This window comes from Macaca thibetana, chromosome 10 (assembly GCF_024542745.1).
Source record: "Macaca thibetana thibetana isolate TM-01 chromosome 10, ASM2454274v1, whole genome shotgun sequence".
In the NCBI taxonomy this organism is placed as follows: Eukaryota; Metazoa; Chordata; class Mammalia; order Primates; family Cercopithecidae; genus Macaca; species Macaca thibetana.
Genome location: NC_065587.1, coordinates 21,528,150 through 21,554,902, shown reverse-complemented (window position 1 = coordinate 21,554,902; position 26,753 = coordinate 21,528,150). Strand labels below are relative to the sequence as shown.

Below are 26,753 nucleotides of genomic sequence, written 5' to 3'. Positions count from 1 at the left end.
TGCTTGCCTAGTGTCCCCAAGCACAGAAGGCTGTGATGAGCCTCAGAGAAAACACATGCGCTTGATAAGCTTCACTCAGGCATGAATTACAGTACCGATGGCCATGAGTTCAATGTCAATGAATTGACAATATATATTAACTAAGGTGTTTTTAAACAGAAACACACATTTTAAAAGGTTATTAACTGATCAGGTGACAAAAACGTTGTGTCTAGATGCTCACAGAAACCAAACACTGTATTTCTCTAGGAGCTATGGTTAACTACTTGCTAATTCAGTGTTTGCCATGACTATGGAACAGAAGCACCATGAAAAATAAGAATGAGTTGTATATATGTGTGTATGTCAGATGTGTGCATGTGTGTATAGGAAGGATGGGTGCATGTGTATGTGTCTGTGGGTCTACTGGTGTATTCCTAAATGATCTCCTGAAGTTTCCTAAAAAATCAAGAACAGAGGGCCGGGCGCGGTGGCTCACGCCTGTAATCCCAGTACTTTGGGAGGCGGAGGCAGAGGCGGAGGCGGGCAAATCACGAGGTCAAGAGATCGAGACCATCCTGGCGAACACGGTGAAACCCTGTCTATATAAAAATACAAAAAATTAGCCGGGTGTGGTGGCGGGTGCCTGTAGTCCCAGCTACTCGGGAGGCTGGGGCAGGAGAATGGCATGAACCCAGGAGGCGGAGCTGGCAGTGAGCTGAGATCACACCACTGCACTCCAGCCTGGGCAACAGAGGAAGACTTCGTCTTCATCTCAAAAAAAAAAAGACATCAAGAACAGTGGTGACCTCTAAGAGAATTTGTGGCCTGCAAAGCGACGAAGAGGGAAACTTTTCACTATATATGCTTTTGTATCAATTTTAAACCAAGTCAATGTATTTCCTGTTAAAATATGAATATGAAATTAAAACAAAATGAAGAACTTGTGTCTGCCTTCTATCCACACCACCACAGACTCTCATATGTCTCCCTGACTTGACTGTACTGCAGTGAGAAGGAAAAGGGGCGGTGTCCATTAAGCGCACATCACTCATCTGTCTGTCAGTGCTACTGACGAGGTATTAGGAAGGGAGGGTTTCACGGCAGTGTGGGCCACAGTGGGGCTGAGCTGCCAGTCATGACTCACACCCTGGCCGGCTCACTGGCTCACCTGGGTGCTCTCGTCATGAAAGCCCTCGAGGAAGCTCTCCAGCAGCTCGTCTGCGTTGTCGATCCGTTCTGCATACTCGCCTACAATCCAGATCATGGCAGCCCGGGCCTCAGGCTCATCCAGGGAGTCCAGGTTCTCACACAGTGTGGCAATCACACTCTCATACCTGGGAGACCAGGGCACAGTCGGTATGTGAGCCCTGAGGAACAGGCAACCCAGGGAAGCCAGGCAGGGGCCAGGAGGGAAGGGGGCCTGCCTCGTAAGACCCCAAGGTGGCAGGTAAAGGAGACGTGAGTTTCTTTTCTTTTTTCTTTTTTTTTTTTGAGACGTAGTTTTGCTCTGTTGCCCAGGCTGGAGTGCAGTGGCGCGATCTCAGCTCACTGAAACCTCTACCTCCCTGGTTCAAGCAATTCCCCTGCCTCAGCCTCCCAAGTAGCTTGGATTACAGGCGCACACCACCATGCCTTGCTAATTTTTTTGTATTTTTAGTAGAAACGGGGTTTCACCATGTTGGCCAGACTAGTCTCGAACTCCTGACCTCAGGCAATCCGCCTGCCAAAAGCCTCCCAAAGTGCTAGGATTACAGGCATAAGCCACCACACCTGGCCTGGGGATCTGAGTTTCATCTATCACATGTTAGCCCTTATTGTGGCCTGCAGAGCAGAGGAGGGGCAACGTGGACAAAACAAAAAACAAAGGGTTTCTTTTGAGAATGCTGCTTGTGACAGAGAAGTAAGGAAGAGGAGACTCCTCCTTCCTTTTCCGCCCCGACATCCCTGTCCCCAGGCAGAGCCAGATGCCCTCTCCCTAGGAGGGCAGGCACGCACTTGTTGGGGTACTTGCGGAAGATGTCCTTGATGACCACGATGGCCTCCTGGACCACGTAGTTGACCTTGGTCTGGATGAGGTCGAGCAGTGTGCTCACACAGCGCTCCGCAGATTGCTGCATGGGAAGAGGAGAGTGTGGATGAGGTTCCCGCACCCCATTTCCAATACAGCCTCTGATGTCCACACCTTGGCCAAGGGCTCCAAGTCACTCCTGGTACACCTTCCTTGTCATAGCGGGAAAACAGAAGAACCCTCTCCCCAGGTAACAGGGGAGAACCAGTACCAAATCATGGCCCTAGGATGGCAGGGACATGTGGAATGAGACTGAGAAGCCAGAGGCAGAGCTCCTGAGAGCAAGGAGGGTCCTTGGAGCTCCTTTAGGCCAGGACCTGAGGGCAAGGTGACTACACCGCAGTAGAACCCCACCTCTCTTCTTACTTGTTTCAGGAAGGGGGCTCCTGTGACCAAAAACACTCACAGAACCTCTGATTGCTTCTGCCTTTACTTCCACACACTGCTGTCATGGCCTGCTCTGAGGGAGATTTCTCAGGACAGTATCACAGGCTGAGATCACAGCACACCTCAAAGGGATAGGCGGGGGAGACCAGCTATCCTAGGACCCTCCAGTCACCAGTGGACCCATTTAAGGAGAATCTGGCTTAGTGGTCAAGGAACATCTCCACAGACAGAGAAAGGAAGGGAATAGATAAAATGATAGGACGCAGGAGTCTAGAGTGGCCCTGCGTCACGTGGACACAGAGGCACGTGGGCAGTTGAATGATGACAATATTTGCCAAAAAATGTCCTTGCCCCAGAGCTCTGTGAAGTGAATGCTAAGTCCACCAGTTTGTGGCTGCCCAGTATCTTAGCAAATGCTGCAGGAGAACCATGATTATGAGTTCATTTGATCTGCAGCAACTCGAAGGCCTAAAGGATCTACAGAGTGAGAAAGAACCCGACCAGATCTGCATAATGCTCGCCATGGGGGCTCCAGTGGTGAGCCTCAGGCCTTCCCAGACCACCAGCAAGCTGGTAGATTCTTGTATCAGACTGGTTTCCTGGTTTCAGCTCCTTTTCCCTTCTCCAGCCAAGGACAGAGTCCCAGGGCCTCACCTCCACCTTGATGGCACAGCGTCCAATGGCACGCACAGCCTTCCGTACAAAGTCCACATCCACTTCTGTTGCGTACTCTTTCAGTTCCGCCAACACCTGTGGCCCAAACAGAAAAGATGGGGTTGGGGGGACCTGATGGGGCAATCTGCTGGAACACTCCTGGGCAGCGAATATACACAGACTCCCTAGGAGAATGGGATTCTGCCTCCTACTCCAGGTGGAAGGCCCAAGGGAGACAGCTGGCAGGTGCCTGAAAAGGAAAGCAGGCCTGGACAACCTTGTTTGGGGTTGATCTAGCTAACATATCCAATACCACTTTGTAAGGGATGACAGGTAATAACAGGAAGAAACATTCTTTAGTAACAAAAACATCAGTCCTTTTTTTTTTGTTTTTTTGAGACGGAGTCTTGATGTGTCACCCAGGCTGGAGTGCAGTGGCGCCATCTCAGCTCACTGTAAGCTCCACCTCCCGGGTTCACACCATTCTGCTGTCTCAGCCTCCCTAGCAGCTGGGACTACAGGCGCACACCGTCGCACCTGGCTAATTTTTTTGTATCTTTAATAGAGACAGGGTTTCACCATGTTGGCCAGGATGGTCTTGATCTCCTGACCTCATGATCCACCCACCTTGGCCTCCCAAAGTGCTGGTATTACAGGCGTGAGCCACCGCACCCGGCCTAAAAAAAACACCAGTTCTTTTACTTGCTTACGCAGCCCCATGTCCCATGCTAAACACTCTTCATGAGATAAACTGTTAATGGTAAGACTGGTCAGCTGGGCCAGAGCCCACAGTCTGGTGGTGGTGAAACGGTCCCACACCAAGCCCATGCCCTGACCATTACACTCTGCTGACCTGGGCGATGTTGGCCTGGGAGGCCAGGCGGATCATGATGTCCAGCTTCTCCAGTTTCACGTAGATAGGGTCATTGTACTTCACGAAGAACACCTTCATCTCGTGCTTCAGGATCTCAGGCCTGATGGTGGGGCAGGATGCCCGGAGAGCAAAAAAGAAGGCTTAAGCCTCATGAGAAAAGGCCCTCCACATTTGCTGGGACATTTCTGAGGTCTGAGGTGGAGCCTGATGTTTTTGAAGGCAGAGTCACTGCCATGACTGCAAGCTCCTGGACAGAGGGCCCAGCAACCGGCCTGAGCAAGGCTCTGACTGCTCCCGTGTGCCTGAGCACATCATTGGAAGGCAGAGGGAGCGCAGTGAGAGACGGCTCACTCTCCAGAGGCCTGGCAGGCCTCACGGGAAAGGCTTGCAAATCAGAATAGATCTCAGTCCCAGTCCCAGCCTGTGACCTCAGGACTGTTTCCTCACCCACGAAATGGGAATGATGCTGTACAGAAACACGTTACCACCGCAGGTCTGGGACTGCTAGCCTCAGAAGGCCGGGCACATGGCAACTTGGATTTTGGAAGAGTTCTCACTGTTCCTTAAATGAGAAAGTTATTTAACTGTGCCTAGATCATTGTACAAAGAATACAGTTTATGCTGAACATATGCTTCCCTCCTGGGAGTCTGGAATTTGTGTAGGTGCCCCCAATAACAAGCCTGGGTGCCGAGTCTCAAACAGGCTTTCCTGGGCAGAAACATTACACAAGTTGCCGCATTTTGTTGGGGGAGGAGTGTGCTCTGTGTGACTCCCCATGGGAAGGAGGAGGTACCAAAAAGCCTCTCATGGAATCCTCCAGACTGTCCTTCTTCCCTATGACCCAGCCGGGCAGCCCTGCTCTGCTGCTGACAGATCTTTGCTGTGGGTATAGCTATCTGCTGGGTCCTGAGTGGGCGTGACAGCTCGTGCCTGTCATCCTGGCACTTTGGGAGGTTGAAGCAGGAGGATTGCTTGAGCCCAAGAGTTTAAGACCAGCCTCGGAAACACAGTGAGACCCTGTCTCAAAAAGAAAAAATATATTTAAAAAATATATGCTGAGTACTGTGAGTAGTGCTAGTGAATCCCGAGCATGAGGGTGGTCTTGGGACTCTGACACCAACACCGACCTAATCGGCCTGCTGTGAGAGTGAGACGAGAAGATTCTAGCATGATCGATGCCTGCCTCAGAGAAGGCATCGCTAGGCAGGAGCTGTCACTAGCTGAGCCCTTTCACATGTGTCATTGTTCCTTCCTCAAAGGCAACATCCTTCTGCCTTCCGCCAGTATCACCCACCACATTCTTCCTGAACAAGGAAACTTCAGAGAGGGTGAGAGGCTGGCACTAGGTCACATGGCTAATGTCAGTAAGGACGGGGCTGGGGCGAGAATCACCTACCTCTGACTCCTACTCCTATGCCCTTCCAGAACAGAAAAGAGGAAAGAAAAGGTACAAGGACAGATGGTAAGGAAGGGGGAAGACAGGACAGAGAGAAAGGAGAAAACTGGGTACTCCATGCTGCTGTGCACACTGTAGGGAGGTCCTGGCCAAGCAAGGAGCCTTTGTCATGCCCCATGGGAGAGGCAAGACCCCGAGCTGGGTAGCAGGAAGATGATTTCTGCAATTAGGACTTGGCAAAAGCTGCCCAGTCACGTCTCAGGACGAGGGCAGGGCATGTCTCAGTGACGTGGACAACTTCTTTTTTTTGTTGTTGTTGTTTTCAGACAGAGTCTAGCTCTGTCATCCAGGCTGGAGTGCAATGGTAGAATCTTGGCTGCAACCTCCGCCTCCCAGGTTCACATGATTCTCCTGCCTCAGCCTCCTGAGTAGCTGGGACTACAGGCATGCGCCACCACGCCCGGCTAATTTTTGTATTTTTAGTAGAGATGGGGTTTCACCATGTTGGTCAGGCTGGTCTTGAACTCCTGACCTCGTGATCCGCCACCTCGGCCTCCCAAAGTGCTGGGATTACAGGCGTGAGCTGATCTGCTCTACTAGTCACTATGTCACATTAAATCCGGGCCTCCAGGGCACTGGTGTATAAAGACCCACACTACAACCAGGAAGCCCTAGTTTCATCCCTTGGTTTAGGAACTCAGAAGGCTTTCCCATATTTACCTCCCTAATCTCCCAATTCAACCAATATCTCTGGGTCCCCCCGGAGCACTGCTCAGTGGTTTTTCTGCTCTCGCCTACCCCCCACTACCAGACCGTGTGCCCTGGGAGCAGCAGCTCACTGCTCAGCCATTCTCACGAGCGGGAAGCGGGTAGCACAGCATTAGGAGTGAGTCCGATGTACCCCTTCCCCAGGCCTCGAGGCTCCAACCTCAGAGAGTTTGACTAGAGCTACGGACTCTGTCCCCCGAAGAAATGCGCAGATACACAAAATCTGACAGCCCATTTCAGGACAGCTCTGTGGACTATGAAGACAATATCTAGTTTAATCACCAATTTAGTCTTTATACAGCCTGCTTCCCAGTTAGGTTAAGCCAGGGCCTCTCAACCTCAGCACTGCTGACATTTCAGGCTGCACAGTTACTGTGAGGGGCTATTCTCTGCACTGCAGGATGCTGACCAGCATTCCTAGCCTCTGCCCACTAGATGCCAGGAGCATGCCCCCCTCAGCTGTGAAAACCAAAGTATCTCCAGATACCACCAAATATCCCTCAGGGGGCAAAGTTGCCCCTTTGGTTAAGCTATTTGAGACTTCCTGCAGGTGACAGGTCAGTTTCCTTTGAGAGCCCCCATCCCCAGCAGAAGAGGCTCCCCGAGGGGTACGCATGGACGTGTGTGTGGTGACCTCAGTACCTTTTCTGCACGATGAGATTGATGTTGCGCAGGGCCACGTACTGCAGCTCTGGCTCAGCTGACAGCAGTGTGACCAGGGGTGGGGCCAGCTTCTTGAGCAGCGTGCCGTAGTAGTCCAGGTCCTTAGACAACATCTCCATGAACTTCATCAGCACCTTCACAGCAGAGAGCACCACAGCAGAGTTGGCGTGGGAGAGCCTGGGGGTGACCCGTTCACAGATGCTGGGATCCGTCCATTCCAATGGGGCAAACAGGAAAGACAAAGGGAAACATCCTGTTTTTAGTTACCAAAATAGCATGTACAGGCCAGGCGCAATAGTTCAAGTCCTGTAATCCCAGCACTTTGGGAGGTCAAGGCGGGTGGATCACTTGAGGTCAGGAGTTTGAGACAAGCCTGACCAACATGGTAAAACTCTGTCTCTACCAAAAAATACAAAAATTAGCTGGGCATGGTGGTGAGCACCTGTAGTCCCAGCTACTCGTGCGGTTGAGACATTAGGATCACTTGAACCCAGGAGGTAGAGGTTGCAGTGAGCCGAGATTGCGCCATTGCACTCCAGCTTGGGCAACAGAGTGAGACCCTGTCTCAAAAAAAAAAAAAAAAAAAAATAGCATGTCTAGCCTGGGCAAAATCATGAGACCCTTCTCTACTAAGAATAATTTTACACATTAGCTGAGTATGGTGGTGCATGCCTGTAGTCCTAGCTACTTGGGAGGCTGAGGCAGGAGGACTGCTTTGAGCCCAGGAGTTTGAGGCTGCAGTGAGCTGTGACTGTGCCACTGCACTCCGGCCTGGGTGACAGAGCGAGACCCTGCCACAAACAAACAAACATGTTTTTTGTAGAAGAAAGATCTAAATCCTGGTTCTGCTGCCTGCTAACTCCCAGCAGGTTGAAATCACTCTGCACCTCAGTTTCCTCATCTATAGAATCAAGATGATGCTGCCTACTTCACAGGGTTGCTGGGGGCTCAACTGACATAATGCATATAAAGAACAAGGCCGGGCGAGGCTGAGGTGGGTGGATTGCTTGAGCCCAGGAGTTTGAGACCAGTCTGGGCAACACGGTGGAAACCTGTCTCTACAAAAAAAAAATATAAAAATTAGTTGGGCACATTGGCATGCGTCTGTAGTCCCAGGTACCTGGGAGAATCGATTGAGTCCCGGAGGTTGGGGCTGCAGCTCCAGCCTGGGGGACAGAAACCCTGCCTCAAACAAACAAACAAACAAAAAAGAACAAGCACAGTACTGGCACATAGTACATACTGTATAGATGGCAATTCCTCACTTCCTCCGACTTGGAGGGTATCTTGTGGTTAAGACCATGAGTCAGGTGAGCCCCAGCTGGGGGATCAGCTGGGGGACCTGCCAAACACCCAGTGAGAATTCAATGGGCAGTGGCTCTGGCACTACCCATCTACTGAACTCAACAGAGGTGCCCTGGGCTTCTGCGAGCTCCCAGGCCAGGCCAGGCCTATGCCCACAGCAGGCACCGAGCTGACTGCCCAAGGCAGCTCTCCTGCCTGCCTGGCTCTGGAGAGGTAGGAAGCAGGCAGGCCTCCCTTTAGGTGTGTCTGAGGGTAGGCTGTGGGGCAAGGCACTAGAAAGGGGCCCACTAAGGCCCAAGGCCTCATTGGAGCCCCTGAGGACCAGGGTCCTCAGGCTGGGCTGGCAAGCAAGGGGCAGCCCACTGACCTCTGGGCCTCGCGGTCGTCCTTAGGTGTATAGTTGGCCAAGCAGTCCAGGATGAAGATCTGGCCCCACTCGGTGCACTCGTTCAGGGCTGTCAGCAGCTTGTTGATGGACTGTGGGTTCAGATCGAGCAGGTTGCTGCTGGGGTGAGACTCGGCGATTTCTGAGAGCGCTGCCACCGCATTGGCCACCACCTGGTTGAGAGGGTAGAAGGGGCAGAGGCTGGGGGTGCTGCTCACAGGCCACGGGGCGGTGGGCTAATGATGCTGGCTGGTCAGAGGTCAAATATCCTGAAAGGAATATGACCCAATGGGCAGGGTCTGGAGCTGCAACGAGACCCACTCCAAGCACTCACCCTGCTGACTCCTCTGCAAACTGGAACAAAACCAAGTATGCCTGCCATTTAGAAAAACAAGAAAGACCTGGCTCCAAGTGCCTAGCCATAGAAAGCATTCCCAGCTTCTTTTTTTTTTTTTTTTTTTTTTAATTTATTTATTATTATTATACTTTAAGTTGTAGGGTACTGTGCATATCGTGCAGGTTTGTTACATATGTATACTTGTGCCTTGTTGGTGTGCTGCACCCATCAACTCGTCATTTACATCAGGTATAACTCCCAATGCAATCCCTCCCCCCTCCCCCCTCCCCATGATAGGCCCCGGTGTGTGATGTTCCCCTTCCTGAGTCCAAGTGATCTCATTGTTCAGTTCCCACCTATGAGTGAGAACATGCGGTGTTTGGTTTTCTGTTCTTGTGATAGTTTGCTAAGAATGATGGTTTCCAGCTGCATCCATGTCCCTACAAAGGACACAAACTCATCCTTTTTTATGGCTGCATAGTATTCCATGGTGTATATGTGCCACATTTTCTTAATCCAATCTGTCACTGATGGACATTTGGCATTCCCAGCTTCTTAACACAGCAGCCCCTGTCTACCAGCAACAGCAGCTCACTTCAATGCTTGTCAGCTGTGCTTCTCAGAGCTAGGGGATTCCTGCCGATCTCCTTGAGGCTACTGGGAGTGGATGGGTTTGGAAAAGAGGAGCTTGCCAGGTGAAGCTCCAGGCCCTCAATCCATTTCCACCACAGCAGGTGTTTTGGTTTTTTGCTTGTTTGTTTGTTTTTGAGACAGAGTCGTGCTCTGTCACCCAGGTTGGAGTGTAGTGGTGTGATCTCAGCTCACTACAACCTCCACCTCTTGGGTTCAAGTGTTTCTCATGCCTCAATCTCCCGAGTAGCTGGGATTGATTACAGGCATGCACCACTACACCCGGCTAATTTTTGTATTTTTAGTAGAGATGGGGTTTCACTATGTTGGCCAGGCTGGTCTCAGAGTCCTGACCTCAGGTGATCCTCCCGCCTCAGCTTCCCAAAGTGCTAGGATTACAGGTGTGAGCCACTGCACATAGCCTGTTTTTGTTGTTGTTGTTGTTTTGATATGGAGTCTCGCTGTGTTGCCCAGTCTGGAGTGCAGTGGTGCATCTTAGCTTACTGCAACATCTGCCTCCCGGGCTCAAGCAATCCTCCTGCCTCAGCCTCCTGAGTAGCTGGGATTACAGGCACGCACCACCATGTACAGCTAATTTTTGTATTTTTAGTAGGGATGGGGTTTCGCCATGTTGGCCAGGCTGGTCTTGAATTCCTGACCTCAGGTGATCCATCCCCCTCAGCCTCCCAAAGTGCTGGGATTACAGGCATGTAATCCTGTATGAGCCACTGCACCTGGTTTCAGGCAGCTGTTTTCGTTTTTTTTTTTTTTTTTTTTTTTTTGAGATGGAGTCTAGCTCTGTCACCAGGCTGGAATACAGTGGTGCAATCTTGGCTCACTGCAACCTCTGACTCCCCGGGTTAAAGTTATTCTCCTGCTTCAGCCTCCCGAGTAGCTGGGATTACAGGCACATGCCACCACACGCAGCTAATTTTCGTATTTTGAGTAGAGACGGGGTTTCACCATGTTGGCCAGGATAGTCTCAATCTCCTGACCTTGTGATCCACCTGCCTCAGCCTCCCAAAGTGCTGGGATTATAGGTGTGAGCCACCACACCCAGCCCAGGCAGCTGTTTTTAAGTGTGTTCTGCATTGTTTCCAACTTTTCTCTGTGAACCATCCAGTGCTCCAGTACCCATCCCTGCACTGGCTGCTCAGTACTATGTATGGCAGTTGCTCAGTGTTTCTGCTCAGACTGGGGGATAGCGGGGTTTGTGCATTCATTTTAAACATTCGTTTTAAACGGGCCCTGCCAAACTGCCCTCCAAACTGCTGCCACCACCATGGGTAAGGAGACTGTGGAGTTCCGCATCCAGCTACATCCTGACATCCTATCTTCCAGGCTATGCTACTTCCAGGGTGACCCTCTACAACCCAGCAAAGATGGGGGAAGGGAAAAGCACCACACATGCAGCATATGTCTTGGTGAGAAGACAGCAACAATAACAGTGACAAGGGGAAGGAGGGCACTAGTATTGATTGCACACCGTGTACCAGGCCATCCCAGGCCCGTCACCTTCACAGCACTCCTGCCAGCCATGTAGAATTAGATCCATCTCACTGATGAAGAAAAGAGAGCCTAGGCAGCTTGCCCCAGGTTGCGCAGCTAGTCAGAGGGTGAGGAGAAGGGAATCCAGGTCTAGCTCCCTCCAAAGAGGGTGCCTGAACCACCACAAGGCACAAGAACAACTGGCACCCCCAGCCAGGCTCTGACCAGGTACTCGGGACGGCCTGGTGACGGGTCAAGCCAATGTCTTCCCAAGCAACCCAGGAGGTAGTACGGTGGGTGGCAGTGGCTTACCATGGGGTTAGAGTCAGAGATGAGGTCTTTAAGGGTGTCCAGGAAGCCCTGGTCCTCCACTAGCTGGGCGTTGATGTCGTGGAGCTTGGCCACGCACACAGCTGCTGTCTTGCGCACATACGGATCCTCATCCTTCAGGCACTTCCGGAGTGGCTCACATAGGTACTCTGTGATCTTGTCAACGCGGATGCAGCCCATGGTCCGCACTGCCAGGGCTCGGATGAGGGGGTTGGGGTCCTCACAGTCCTGAGGGGAACCAGCCATTGGCCAGGGCAGGGGTGGGATGAGCCATCTGTGGGCTTCATATTCTCCCTGGCCTACAGCTCTGAGCCCTGCTAGGCTGAGCAACATCAGATGGCTGCTATGGATCTCCACCAACTACAGCCAACAGCAGCAAAAGTAAATGCTATGTAACTGGCACCCATGCCAGCTCTGCACACCGTCTCCTCTTATCCTCACAGTAGAAAAACAATACTGGTCTCATTTTATAGATGATGAAACTGAGGCTCTCAGGAAGGCTGAGAGCTCATCTGAAGCCACAGAGCAGAGCTGTGATTCAAGTCCACATCCACCTAGCATCACAGCCCTTGGCCTTTCCACTGGGCCACAGAAGCCTCATTTCCCATATCTGAGCATGGTCAGGAGAGCTAAGGTTCTAAAGGTACACAAATTCACAGGTACTAAACATTAGGAGAAAATAAAATTAAAATATAGGTGCACAGAGCTGACAATTTAATCTGAAGGAAAGAAAATGGAGAAAGCAGCAGTCTAGAAGGGGAACAGAGAAGCTCTCGGACACCTGCTGATTCCTGCCCTGGCAAAGCATGCAGGGCAAGGCCCAATCAGGGTGGGGAGGGGATAAACAGGCCTGGCAGGACCTCACACAGGAGAGTTAGGCAGGGTCCTTAGCATTTGATTTTCTGGAGAGTGGGAGCCCTCTGCTGGAGGAAGAGGCCTGCAGGCTGGGCGGGCACGGGCAGTCTGAAGGTCTGGACTCCATCCAGCGCCACAGGGTCCCACCCCAAAGAGACTGAGTGGAGACAGAGCCTTAAGCACTCCATGTCCCCATGCCCACCAAGCTCCTGCTCACCTTCACAAAGGTGTTGACGGCCATAATGGCCATGTCAGGCTGACTCTTGGCGTAATTCATCAGGTAGAGGTATACCAGCTTCTTCAGCTCCAGGTTGTCGGTCTGCATGCAGTTGACCACATCGGGGAAGAGGGCACTGGAAGGTCAAAATGGTGTCAGCATGGGAAAGGCTGAAGAAGGGAAGAGGAAGATTTTCAGGCTGCTAACTAGTGGGTGAGAGGACAGTGGGTAGGAGAGAATGGAGAGACACACTGGACTTCCTGGTAAAAGGGAGGGTTTCAGCTGTGCTGTTAACAATCAACACCTATTGATAGAAAGGGAATCCCAAAGGGTAATTTTAAAAGCAGAAAAGTCCTTGGTTCTTTTCACACAGTTCAAACATGAGTTCTGGAGCCCGTCAAACCCACCACTGCCTCTTGATAGCTATATGACGTTGGAGACATTCCTTTGTCACCTGCCCTCTTGCCCTGAGTCTCAATTTCCTAACTTGCAAGAATGGTGCAACAGAAACTCACTTCACAGAGCCTTTATGATAACTGAGTGAGAAAACATACTTAGGTATCTGGTCCTTGATATCTAGGAGGTACTGAGTAAATGCAAATGATTTTTTCTCCCTCTCTGATACTTAACGTGGCCCCTTACCTTGGGCTGCTGGTTCTGGAGGGTCGCAGGGAAGCAGGATGGTTCACGCTGCTTTCACCATAAGCTCTGGCACCCAGTAAGAACCAGCACGGCATGCATGGAGCACACACCATACACCAGGCTTGGTGCTAAGAACCTTACATACTTGATCTCATTTAACTGCCCTTAGAAGTCAGGGGATGATCCCCATTTCACAGAATACTGAGGTTCATAAATGTCAAATAACCTGCCTGGAGGAGCCAGGTCCGAGAACAAGGTCCGTGCTCATAACCACGTGGTACCCGTGGTCCCAGAGTTACAGGCCTTCTGAAGACGTGAAATTTGGTTAGAGATCAATTTTCTATCTCTGGAACGATCATATCCCCTTCTCTCAATTCTTACGTGTTTATAGGAAAGGACATGTCAACATAGAGAATTATGAGGTCAAAGTGAAATTCCTGAGCCCCGACAGGCAGGAGTCCTGCCAAAGCCAAAATGTATCACCTTGGAAGATGATGCACGAGGAAGAATGGGGAGGAGGGAGAAGGAAAAACCGCTGATGAGGCTGACTCGCCCGTCATATCAGCAAAGCCAGCTCTTTTGAGATGGAAGAACAAAGATGTTTCTCCTCTGTGAGGAGGTGATAATGGTGTTCTGGGTGAAGGACAGCAGCTTTGTCCTGGAAGGAATCTGACTTGGAAGGAGGCCCAGTTGTCCAGCAGGTGCCTGCTCCCTTTCTGCTCTGGCTTCCAAAGGGCTCTCTGCAGAGCTCCTTCCCAGAGCTGCTGGCAGGAGGTCCTTGCTGGGGGGCAATCCATGGGGACATCTGGAGCAGTGGGAGCCTATCTTGGGACCTGGATGGGAGCTGCTCCACCTCAGTACCCGGACTATGAGGCACAGGGCTGGGCACCACGAGGGCATGAGTGAAAGCAGCCTGGATTTGGATTTCAGAAGAACTGGGCTTGAGTCCTAGTTCTGCCACAAACCATGTGACTCTTAGGCAGTCACTTTATGTTTTTATTTCCTTGGCAGTAAAACTGTCATTACCTACAATATGGGAATTGTAAGGAACTACTGAGAAAACAAATCTCAAAATGTTCTGTGCAGACTCTCAAATACTGTGCAAATATTAAGCTGTTACAAAATCTAGTCTCTGCCTTTGAGATTTTACAATCTGGTGAGCAGGTAAACACAAGTATACATAACAAGAGAACAGTCTCCATTTAATGCTGGGTGATGGGAACAGAAAGCAAATGCTTTGAGTTTGAGGTAGTGGGCTGGGGTGATGAGGGAAGGAAACATGGGGAAGGCAGATCTTGAATGGTTTTTTTTTTTTTTTTTTTTTGAGACAGAGTCTCACTCTGTCGCCCAGGCTGGAGTGCAGTGGCGTGATCTTGGCTCACTGTAACTTTCGCCTCTCAGGTTCCAGCAACTCTCTGCCTCAGCCTCACGAGTAGCTGGGATTATAGGTGCCCACCACCATGCTCGGCTAATTTTTGTTTTTTGTTTTTTGTTTTTTGAGACGGAGTCTCGCTCTGTCGCCCAGGCTGGAGTACAGTGGCCGGCTCTCAGCTCACTGCAAGCTCCGCCTCCCAGGTTTACGCCATTCTCCTGCATCAGCCTCCCGAGTAGCTGGGACTACAGGCGCCCGCCACCTTGCCCGGCTAGTATTTTGTATTTTTTTTTAGTAGAGACGGGGTTTCACCGTGCTAGCCAGGATGGTCTCGATCTCCTGACCTCGTGATCCGCCCATCTCGGCCTCCCAAAGTGCTGGGATTACAGGCTTGAGCCACCGCGCCCGGCCTAATTTTTGTATTTTTAGTAGAGATGGGGTTTCATCATGTTGGCCAGGCTGGTCTTGAACTCCTGATCTCGTGATCCACCCACCTCGGCCTCCCAAAGTGCTGGGATTACAGGTGTGAGCCACCATGCCCAGCCTCGAATAGGTTTTTAAAGATGGGCAGACAAGCTGCGTCACTGGGTGCTCCCACAGGGGAAGCATGAGCCAAGGTGCGGCAGCCATTCTACACACGACCTGCTTTAGCCATCAGGTGCAACAGAGGCTGCACACCAGTGACATATTAGAGAAATTCAATCTGCACGTGTATTTTATTTGCACCACACAGTGTTTGTTTAATATCATCTGGCCACTTAAGACAGGGAGATTTAAAATGAAAAATCCAGATTTCCCATTCTTCTTCTTCTTCTTTTTTTTTTTTTTTTTTTTTTTTGAGACGGAGTCTTGCTCTGTAACTTGGGCTGGAGTGCAGTGGCACAATCTCGGCTGACTGCAATCTCTGCCTCTCAGGTTCAAGCAATTCCCCTGCCTCAGCCTCCCTAGTAGCTGAGATTACAGGCGTGCGCCACCACGCCCAGCTAATTTTTGTATTTTTAGTAGAGACGGGATTTCACCATATTGGCCAGGCTGGTGTCAAACTCCTAACCTTGTGATCCACCCAACAGAGCCTCCCAAAGTGCTAGGATTACAGGCGTGAGCCACCGCGCCTGGCCCAGATTTCCCATTCTTTTTAAAAACCAGAAGACCTGGCCACACTGGGTCCTCTTCCCCAGCCAGTAATGATCCTCTGGAGTTTCTGAGAGGGTTCAGGCCACACCCACTGCGCCGCGTGCTTCCTTTCCCACCTACTCCAGTTAACTCACTCCATCACCACCTGACCTGCCAGCATCTGGGCTCCTGATTCCCATGTAAACAAAACCTTCGATTGGGAAGAAAGTTTTATGAAGGGAGCTGTATGAGGGGAGACATGGGTCCCTAGACACCCGAAGCGAGAGACTGAACTGGACCCAAGCTATAAACCCTCCCCTGTCAGCCGCCTCCAGCTGCCACCAGGCCTACTCCTGCACACCTGACATCTTTGCCCACGGTCATCGATGCAATCACTTTCTTCACTGCCTCCTTCTTCTTCTCCTTCTTGTCACTGTTGAGCTCTGCCTTCAGCTCGAAGATCTCCCCTAAGGAAAGGAGGCAAGCATGAGCGATCCCTCCCTACCCTGGCAGGTCCCAGTATCTAACTTCCAGAAGAACCAGAGGGAGGCACGTAACACATCCTATGCTGTTGGCTGAGGGGAGCTTCAGGCGCCTGGCCTCAGGTAGGCCTGGCAACAGTGAGGGCAACAGTGAGGGACGACTGTTAGGGCAGGAATTAACAAGATGGAAGCTTGGAGGCCAGGGGCAGTACCTCACACCTGTAATCCCAGCACTTTAAGAGGCTGAGGATCAGCTGGGCATCGTGGCTCATGCCTGTAATCCCAGCACTTTGGTAGGCTGAGGAAGCCGGATCATGAGGTCAGGAGATGGAGACCATCCTGGCTAACATAGGGAAACCTCGTCTCTATTAAAATACAAAAAATTAGCCAGGCGTGGTGGTGCGTGCCAGCTATTCGGGAGGCTGAGGCAGGGGAATCGCTTGAATCCAGGAGGTGGAGGTTGCAGTGAGGCAAGATGGCACCACTGAACTCCAGCCTGGTAACAGGGCAGGACTCCATCTCAAAGAAAAAAAAATAATGAAAGAAAGAAAAGAGGCTGAGGACTACTGGAGCCCAGGAGCTCAAGATTAGCCTGGGTAACACAGTGAGACCTCGTTTCTACAAAATTTTTTTTTTAATTAGCTGCATGTGGTGGCACATGCCTGCTGTGCCAGCTACTCTGGAGGCTGAGGCTGGAGAATCATTTGAACCCAGAGGTCGAGGCTGCCGTGAGCCATGATACCACTACACTCCAGCCTGGGGGATACAAGGTGACACCTTGTCTCCAAAAAAAGAAAAGAAGTTTAGAGGCCACTCTGGATTGAAGCAACAGGAACCATGGAAGCTACAAAGATTCTGGGGAAGACAAAAGCATCAAAAACATGATGGCAGGCTCTGCTCAGCCAGAGAGCTAAAAACACACAGTGGAAGGTAAAGCTGTCCTCAGCTACCTTCACTCAACCAAAGGCCCTTAAAAGGCTCAGTGCAATAGAACCTGAGTACTTAAGGCTTGTGGGGAGAGGGCAGGATTTGTGGATTCCCACATGGAGGCCTTTCCTGTTTTCCTGGAACCTCTAATTAAAACAGCTTGCTCAGGGTTTCACTTCCTGAGACACAAGTGGTTGCTCAGCTCTGAAAATGGGAATTCAGCTGCTCCATGAGAGCTCAAGCATGTAATCAATTGTTCTGAGGAACTTGATGATGCGAAAAAAACTAATGAGGAAGTAGGGTTGTCTGGCCCTGGCAGGGACAGAGTCAGGATCCCAATAATAGGTTAGAAGGGCAGATGTCATTTCCTGACCCCTTCTCTTTTATTTTTTATTTTTTTGAGATGGAGTCTTGCTCTGTTGCCCAGGCTGGAGTGCAGTGGCCTCATCTCGGCTCACTGCAACCTCTGCCTCCTGGGTTCCAGCAATTCTCCTGCCTCAGCCTACAGGGTAGCTGGGACTACATGCGTGTGCCATCATGCCCGGCTAATTTTTGTATTTTTAGTACAGACGGGGTTTCACCATGTTGGCTAGGCTGGTCTTGAACTGACCTCGTGATCCGCCTGCCTCGGCCTCCCAAAGCGCTGGGATTACAGGCATGAGCCACCACGCCTGGCCTTTTTTATTTTTTTTTATTTTTTATTTTTTTGAGACAAAGTCTCACTCTGTCACCCAGGTTGGAGTGCAGCTGTGTGATCTCAGCTCACTGCAACCTCTGCCTCCCGGGCTCAAGCAATTCTCCTGCTTCAGCCTCCCAAATAGCTGGAACTATAGGTGGGCACCATCATACCCTCCTAATTTTTGTATTCTTAGTAGAGACCAGGTTTCGCCATGTTGGCCAGGCTGGTCTTGAACTCCTGACCTCAGATGATCCACCCACCTCAGCCTCCCAAAGTGCTGGGATTACAGGCGTGAGCCACCATGCCTGGCCCCTCAGAGCCCTTCTCTGAGCCCAGTCCCATATTAACTTGTTCCCACACATATTCTTATTTCATCCTCACAACTCTGCATTTCCCTCCATTTTGCAGTGAGCAAATGGAGGCTGTCAGAGGCTCAGTAATGTATATCCAATGCCGGTAGGTGGTAGGGCTGAAATTGAAAACCAGGTCTGCCAGCTCCAAAGCCCATGCTCTCAATCCCTATGCTTGGGCCTACCCAAGACACTCACTTTGCTCTCCTGAGCCTGTTTCCTTGTCTCCAGGCATGTCTCTCCACACATCTCCCTTCCCAAAAGAAATCCACTAAAAAACCCCAACCCCAAAATACAAAAATTAGCTGGGCATGGTGGCAGATGCCTATAGTCCCAGCTACTTGGGAGAATGGCTTGAACCCAGGAGGCTGCAGTGAGCAGAGATCTTGCCACTGCACTCCAGCCTGGGTGACAGAGAGACTCTGTCTCAAAACAAACAAACAAACAACAAAAGCCACCCCTGAGACTCCAATACACTCAAAACTAAGCTCACCCTGTGGCTCACCAGGCTCCACAGGACTGATCCCTGCACACCTCTCCAATTGCTTTCTCTCTTTTTTAGTTAGTTGCCCAGGCTAGACTCGAACTCCTGGGCTCAAGCAAGTAATCCTCCCACCCAAGCCACCACCTGGGGCACCACTGTGCCAGGCTCTAACCTCTTCTTGCATCACCCTCGTCGGTTGCTCATGCCCACCGCCTTCCTTTCCCTGAATGTGTCACAAGCACAGCACTCACTCCTTCCCCTTCCTGTCCCCCATGTATCTGGCCAGCTCCACCCAGAGCTCTCCCATAGTCTCCCCTGGACCCACTACACTTCAGTGTGGTTACTACTCTACAGACTGTCTTTCCTGCTCAACCTCGAGCAACACCAGCTCAGAGGCTCTGTCTCTCTCCCACTGCACATGGTAGGTTCTCAGTAAAAAGAAGCTAGACCAATACATGAAATGCCCGATGAGGGGCAGACTTCGAGTCCTGGCTCAGCTGATCCAACAACAGACTCTTCATCTGGTCAGTAGGCGTGTGTCAATATCACTTGGAAGGAAGGAGGGAAGAAGGAAGGGTTGGCCAAAAGATGCTTACAGGGTTAAAGCACATTTGTCAGCCACGATAACATCCTCCATTTCCTTAAAAGCAGAAACAACCAAAATACCCAATGATATAAGCCTAGCTTAGCAAATTTCAGTGCAGCAACTCAATAGACTAAATAGTGAATCATCAGAATTGCTGGGAAATGTTTATGATATCAAAATGTCAAATGAAAAACAGGATTAAAACCATGAAAAATACGTGCCTGACTGGCCGCAGTGGCTCATGCCTGTAATCCGAGAACTTTGGGAGGCCAAGGTGGATGGATCACCTGAGGTCAGGAGTTTCAGACCAGCCTGACCAACATGGAGAAACTCCGTCTCTACCAAAAATACGAAATTAGCCGGGCATGGTGGTGCACGCCTGTAATCCCAGCTACTCAGGAGGCTGAGGCAGGAGAATCGCTTGAACCCGGGAGGCGGAGGTTGCAGTGAGCCGAGATCGCGCCATTGCACTCCAGCCTGGGCAACAAGAGCGAAACTCCGTCTCAAAAACACAAGAAAAAAAAATTAGCTGGGCATAGCGGCGGGCACATGTAATCCCAGCTATTCGGGAGGCTGAGGCAGGAGAATCACTTGAACCCAGGGGGCGGAGGTTGCAGTGAGCCGAGATCGCGCCACTGCACTCCAGCCTCAGCGACAAGAGTGAAACTCTATCTCAAAAAAAAGAAAAACACTTGCCCTTGGATGAGGACACAGATACATGGGGACGCACGCATGCGCGCGCGCGCACACACACACACACACACACACACACACACACACACACACACAAACTGCTGTGGGGGTGCTGACAGGATTATGTGTTTTCTTTCCCCTGGAAAAAAACATAATTATTTTAAGCCATGGGGAACAAAAGGGCACTTTTTTCCCCCACACTTGGAGCTAATGTTCTTCCCTTTCTGAGCTCTAAAAGGAGCAATTTCTTATATCATCAACAGTTCAATTTTCTAGATCCACAACAAGCTCTAGGCCATTCCTGCCACATGTTTCCAGGCCTTCATTCCCACCCCTACTCCCTTCCACCACAGGAGGAAAACAGAAGGGACAGGCAGAGAAAGCATAGGACGAGGCCCATTATTAAACAAACAATACCTTTTTTGGTCGTGGTGAAATATTTTGAGTCAGTCATTTCGGTCCCTTATCTGTAGCCAGGCTTCTGCAAGACAGAGAAGAGAGGGGTGACTTTCAGTTATGGGGCAGAGGGAGGAGGAGAAGGATCCAGAACACATGTGGTATAGGAAAACAGCTGCTTATCTCCTTCCTGGGCAAATGAACTCTGGATCATGGCAGATTAGATTTTGAAAAGTAATTCTGAGGAATCTATCAACATTTTTTTTTTCCTTCAGAGATGGGATCTCACCACATTGCCCAGGCTGGTCTCAAACTCCTGGGCTCAGCCAATCCTCCTGCCTTGACCTCCCAAAGTGCTGGGACTACAGGCGTGAGCCACCCTACCTGGTCCTATCAAATTTTTGAATGAGCCTCTTCTAGAAATCTTTCCCACAAAAAGATCTGCCCAAGGATGTAAGGGCTTACAGCAGCCCCTTTGTGGGACTCACTTTGCTCAGCACTGTCCTCAATGCTTTGCAGACATTAACTCATTAGAAGCCTCATCACAGCATCATCGAGGCACTATGTTACCCTACACAGTCAAATGAGATTAGGAAATACCAAGCTTAAAAGGCTAGGGAGACTTCTTCTCTCCACAACTTTTCTAAGCTGCTAAAACAATAACATGCATGATTCATCTCTGGAAAGGGCTAGAATCTGTACTCTACAGCAGTTCCCAAATCTACCTGGCCAATTTCCTAAGGGCTCTCTCAGGACATCTCCTAGAACAAAGCTCACAGCGTGAAGTACTATTGTAAGACAATAAGGGGCCAGGCACCATAGCTCATGCCTGTAATTCCAGCACTTTGGGAGGCCGAGGGGGGGGTGGATCACCTGAGGTCAGGAGTTCGAGAGCAGCCTGGCCAACATGGTGAAAACCATCTCTACTAAAAATACAAAAAATTAGCTGGGCGTTGTGGTGTGTGCCTGTAATCCCAGTTACTCAGGAGGGTGAGGCGGGAGAATCACCAGAACCCAAGAGACTGAGGCTGCAGTGAGCTGAGACCACACCACTGCACTCCAGTCTAGGAGACAGAGCAAGACTCCGTCTCAGGAAAAAAAGACAATAGGACAAAGAAAGTACCGAAGCCCCGCCATTCATTTAACAAAAATTTACTGAGCATCTACTATGTACTTCAGCAGTTCTTCTGGGCGACAGAACAAAGAAAAGAAGCTACACAGGAACCAAGATACCCTAGATACATGGCCAAGGCTTTTAGGATGGTTCTAAGATTTATTAAGAATCTATCATTTACCAAGCCCCTATTAAAGGCAGGGGCTTCACCCACATTATCTCACTTAAACTTGTCAATAATGTAACTGCTTTGAATCCCATTTTACAGAAGATGAAACGGACTCAGGGATGTTATCTACCTGAACTTAGTTCCTATGCTCTATTGATGAAGGAATTCTGCTTCCCCCTTCTGACAAGGAGGACAGTTCCCAGATAGTCGCTAAAGATTCAGTCAAAAAAAAAAAAAAAAAAAAAAAAAAGAGGCCGGACACAGTGGTGGACACCTATAGTCCCATCTACTCAGGAGGCTGAGGCACAAGAATCACTTGAACCCAGGAGGCGGAGGCTGCAGTGAGCCGAGACTGTGCCACAGCACTACAGCCTGGTGACAGAGCAAGACTCTGCCTCCCCGCCCCCACCGCCCCCTCCAAAAAAAACCACATTGAGACTTTCAAGTACAGCCTTCCAATCCTATCTGTAGTTTTATGTGGTATAGAAAACCATACAACTCCAAAAAACAGACATTTGAATGGAGAAACCCCACTTCACTTTGTCCCTTTTGTTGAGTCCATGGAAGGGACTCAAATAAATAACCCACCAATATCTCCTTTCAAGTCATCACTATACAGGGGCGAGATGAAAGTTACTAGTGCAATGGATGTGAGGGATCAAGAGTCATTTCACAGTCTCTGGAAACCAAGCCAACACAGCACCTCCTCTCCAGCCCAATTGGATTTTTCCAAATTAAGCTTGTATTTATGGCAGGATGGCATTGAGCAAGCCTCCCAACCGAGAGACACCCATAGATTTTGTTTCAGTAATCAATGGGAAACAAATATGTACTGTCTTGGGGTCACCTTAAATCCTTTGTGGATCCTGTAGGAATAAAGAAATAAAGGCTTCACTGACAAAACAGTATGAAAAAAGGCACAATTCTACTTCCCTTTTGCTTTGCAAAGTTGAAAAGGAAGGATGGCACTTTTCTATGGGAGCTGCGGGAAAGAGCAGAAGAGCCCACTGCGTCTGATGTTGCAAGTCCCACAGTGCGGACTCTAACTTGCTGGTCCTCCCAGCATGAGTCAGGGCTGTAGACAGATCCACAAAGGACCGCCCCGCATGAGCCAGGCTCACAGCTCCTGTTCGCCCTCCTCTTTCATGCCTGGCCCAGGCCCGGCACATAGCAAGTATTCAATTGATGGTTGTTGAAAGAAATGAAAACGGGCCACTGAAAATCCCAGGGAGCCTCAGCCTGCTCTCTGGCAGCCCTGTTACATAACTAGTTAGCGTTTGTTTCCAACAGGAATTTACTGACATTAAAAATGATTTTTTTTGTGTGTGCACACACATAAAGCCATTTTCTCAAAGAAACCTCACCAACCTAGGGGTTCTTTGGGGAACTCTGAAAATGAGCAGGTAAATCAGATAATGGGATTTGTCTTACAATAAAGATCTGCATGGTTCCAGAAGTCACAGACTTGAGAGCGTAACTGCCAAAAGTATCCAAAATAATAGGAGAATATCATTTCTCAAGGTTGAGTGTAAGAGGGGTAACTGAAGGCAAAAGGGGCTAAAACTTACAGGCCACAAAGAAACACAGAAAGTAACACAGAAACCACTCCAACATTAAATCTAAAAAGAAAAAAAGTGGCCAGGCGTGGTGGCTCATGCCTGTAACCCTAGCACTTTGGGAGGCTGAGGTGGGCAGATTGCCTGAGCTCAGGAGTTTGAGACCAGCCTGGGCAACATAGTGAAACCCCGTCTCTACTAAAATACAAAAAATTATCCGGGTGTGGTGGCATGTGCCTGTACTCTCAACTACTTGGGAGGCTAAGGCAGGAGAACTGCTTCAACTCAGGAGGTGGAGACTGCAGCGAGCTGAGATTGCGCCACTGCACTCAGCCCGGGTGACAGAGTGAGACTCAGTCTCAAAAAAAAAAAAAAAAAAAAAAAAAAGAAAGAAAGAAAGAAAAGTGAATAAAACAAACAAAATAACCTCAGATAACTAACGTGAGAACTGCTCGGAATTTCTTGCCTCTCCAGAAGATAAAGCTGTCAGAGCCTTTCCCCTCCCCTGCAGGCCCAACATAACATGGGAGGGCCCTAAATTCCCAGGCCACAACCTGCTGGTGACAGATAGGTGCTGTATGCAACTGACCAAGAGGAGAAACGGGTGAGAAAGCCTCTCTTTCTGGGGATTTAAAAAGAAGTGACAGAGCTGCAGGGTAGCTGGTCAAAGCACAGCAACAGATACCCCAACAGCGTTGAGCTTTCTGTGAGTCTTCCTTTTACAGGTGCTAAGCAACTACTCACAAACTTAACTGCCACTCAGTGTGCTAGTGCTGGCTGCGCTTTTTTCTGCAGCATCTGTTTCACATATCCCTCTGCAGAGGGCCCAATGGGACTGAAGATGCAGAAATGTATCCCTCTGAACTTGTTTGATATGCAGGAAATTAAAGTAGAGAAGGGAGGGGATGCGTAGAAAAGTGAAATGCTTTGGAAAGTCACCCCAAAACACAGATTACAAAACAAAACACCTCACTTCACCATGAATGATTCCCTACCTACAGCTTAGTGATGTACCGAGGGCAGCTATCTCCTTGTGTCCTTTCTCCATTGTGAGCACCTAATGCTGGTACTTGGTCTTGCAGTTGCCTCTTGGATGTCAGTGCAAGAGAGATTTCTCATTCTCTCCGCAGGAATGGAAAAAACCCCACAGTTCAGTCCTAAAGGGGCTCAGACTCATAGATGCCATGAGAAAGACTGGTCCTTTTCCTGGTACCTGGTCAGCTGTTATCATGTACTGTATCCCTACCCCATGGAGGCCAAAGGGGCTAAGACCTTGTTCTCTGATGAATCTGAGCCAGTACATGAACCACATTTGAAAGCAGGCAGCAAATTTAGGCAAGAAAAAGCTTAGGGTTTGGATTCCATCTTTGGAAGTGTCAGGGCACATTTTAAAGTAGTAATTACAGGGAATTTTTGATTCAGAAACTGCTCTGGCCAGTATAATGAGTCATTTTTGCTAAGGACACAGCATTCTGGGCTGGGATCCCCCTCAATTTTAGCATTTACAGACCAAGGAATACCTCAAAGGGATGGGCATGGTCAAAATTAAAAGAGGGGCATACCTGGAACAACTGGTTTCACCCTTGAGGAGCCAGTGTGGCTTCCCCCTCTTAATCTTAATATTTCTCACACCCACATTTGAAAGATTATGACTTTGATGTCACATCCCAGAACCAGTTCTGGTTAACTTCATTTTTTAGAATTAAAGAAAGGGAACTGAGGCTGGGTATGGTGGCTCAAGTCTGTAATCCAAGCACTTTGGATTACAGGTCCAGGTGGGCAGATTACCCGAGGTCAGGAGTTCGAGACCAGCCTAGCCAACATGGTGAAACCCCATCTGTACTAAAAATACAAAAAATTAACCGGGCATGGTGCTGGGTGCCTGTAATCCCAGCTACTCGGGAGGCTGAGGCAGGGGAATCACTTGAACCTGGGAGGCAGAGGTTACAGTAAGGTGAGATCGCAGCATTGTACTCCAGCCTGGGCAACAAGAACGAAACTCCATCTCAAAAAAAAAGAAAAAGAAAAAAAAAAACTGAGCAATAAAGCCTAAAATACAGTAGTTTTCTCTCTTATGTTTTCTAGATGTATAAAGAAGCCCTTGGTGAGACTTTTGGAAACAATGTCCAGGGACAAAGATGTAACATGATCTAAGAGAGGGAAAATGAGGTCCTAGGTCCTAAGGAAAAAAAGGGAAGAAGAAAAAATATTTCCATCTAAAGACTTTGGTTTTTAGTTGCTGAAATTAGGGTTAGGCTTAAAGGAAAAAAAGTTCTCAGTATTTTTCAAATTTTGTCTTTATAGATCTAATTTTAGGAACAAGAAAATATAGACTATCTGTGTTTTAAGCTAATAAAATGAATTTAAATCTATGTTTAAAACATAAGAAAATCACCTCCTTTGAGAATGAAAAAAATAAAAACATAAGAAAATGGGTACTGAATATAGTATTTCAATTTTTCTCCAATGTCTCAAAATTGGTGACAACCTTTTTTTTTTTTTTTTTTTTTTTTTGAGACGGAGTCTCGCTCTGTCGCCCAGGCTGGAGTGCAGTGGCCGGATCTCAGCTCACTGCAAGCTCCGCCTCCCGGGTTTACGCCATTCTCCTGCCTCAGCCTCCCGAGTAGCTGGGACTACAGGCGCCCGCCACCTCGCCCGGCTAGTTTTTTTGTATTTTTAGTAGAGACGGGGTTTCACCATGTTAGCCAGGATGGTCTCGATCTCCTGACCTTGTGATCCGCCCGTCTCGGCCTCCCAAAGTGCTGGGATTACAGGCTTGAGCCACCGCGCCCGGCCTGGCGGTGGTGACAACCTTTAAAAGGAAAGTATGCTGAACTGAGTCTACTTCATCCCTATAATTCAACTTCCCTCTTTAAAATGGGGAGATCAAGCCGGGTGTTGTGGGTCACACCTGTGAATCCCAGCACCTTGGGAGGCCAAGGCGGGCGGATTGCTTGAGGCCACGAGTTTGAGACTGGCCTGGGCAATATGGTGAAACCCTGTCTCTACCAAATTAGCATGGTGGTGCACACCTGTAGTCCCATCTACTCAGGAGGCGGAGGTGGGAGGACTGCTTGAGTCCGGGAGGTAGGAGGTTGCAGTGAGCCAAGATTGCACTACTGCACTCCAGCCTGGGTGACAGAGTGAGACCGTGTCTCAAAAAAAGAAAAAAGAGGGGGGCAGGGACTGCTGTACCTGCCTATGTATTTCACATATTTCTTCTGACAAGGGCTAATCTGAGATTGAAACCATGTTGACAAGAAAAAATGTACACATCATAAATATCACAAGATTTCATTTGAACAAAGCTCTAAGAGGCAAACCTAAGCTATGGTGATAGAAGTCAGGTCAGTGGATGCTTCTGGGTGGGAAGGACTGAAAGCGGGCATGAAGGGCCCTTGCAGTAATAAAAATGATCTATATCTTGATGCAGATACTGGACACCCTGTACACTTAAGAGCCAAGCATTTCACTTGGTGTAAATTAAACAGACATTTTTTAAAATGTGTTGGGCACAGAGGCTCATGCCTGTAATCCCAGCACTTTTGGAGGCTAAGGCGGTTGGAACACCTGCGGCCAGGAGTTCGCGAACAGCCTGGCTAACATGGTGAAACCCGTCTCTACTAAAAATACAAAAATTAGCTGGGAATGGTGGTGGGCGCCTGTAATCCCAGCTACATGGGAGGCTGAGGCACAAGAATCGCTTGAACCTAGGAGGTAGAGGTTGCAGCAAGCTGAGATGGCACACTGCACTCCAGCCCGGGTGACAGAGCAAGACTCGGTCTCAAACAAACAAACAAAAAAGCCCAGGCAAGGTGGCTCACATGTATAATCCCAGCACTTTGGGAGG

General features: G+C 49.5%; 1 protein-coding gene across 5 annotated transcripts in view; it reads right to left on the bottom strand.

The window, feature by feature from the left end:
- Positions 1 to 26,753, bottom strand: part of AP1B1 (adaptor related protein complex 1 subunit beta 1) — a 62,717-nt gene that overhangs the window by 20,620 nt on the left and 15,344 nt on the right. For all 5 annotated transcript variants that reach the window (XM_050806788.1, XM_050806791.1, XM_050806789.1 and 2 more), the window contains exons 2-11: positions 20,086 to 20,149; positions 15,829 to 15,934; positions 12,341 to 12,476; positions 11,251 to 11,496; positions 8,466 to 8,656; positions 6,773 to 6,994; positions 3,945 to 4,065; positions 3,092 to 3,187; positions 1,978 to 2,093; positions 1,151 to 1,316 (exon numbers count right to left, since the gene is read on the bottom strand). In XM_050806788.1, the coding sequence (XP_050662745.1) occupies positions 1,151 to 1,316; positions 1,978 to 2,093; positions 3,092 to 3,187; positions 3,945 to 4,065; positions 6,773 to 6,994; positions 8,466 to 8,656; positions 11,251 to 11,496; positions 12,341 to 12,476; positions 15,829 to 15,934; positions 20,086 to 20,122 (1,437 nt within the window). In that variant the 5' untranslated portion in view covers positions 20,123 to 20,149. The remainder of the gene's footprint in view (positions 1 to 1,150; positions 1,317 to 1,977; positions 2,094 to 3,091; positions 3,188 to 3,944; positions 4,066 to 6,772; positions 6,995 to 8,465; positions 8,657 to 11,250; positions 11,497 to 12,340; positions 12,477 to 15,828; positions 15,935 to 20,085; positions 20,150 to 26,753) is intronic.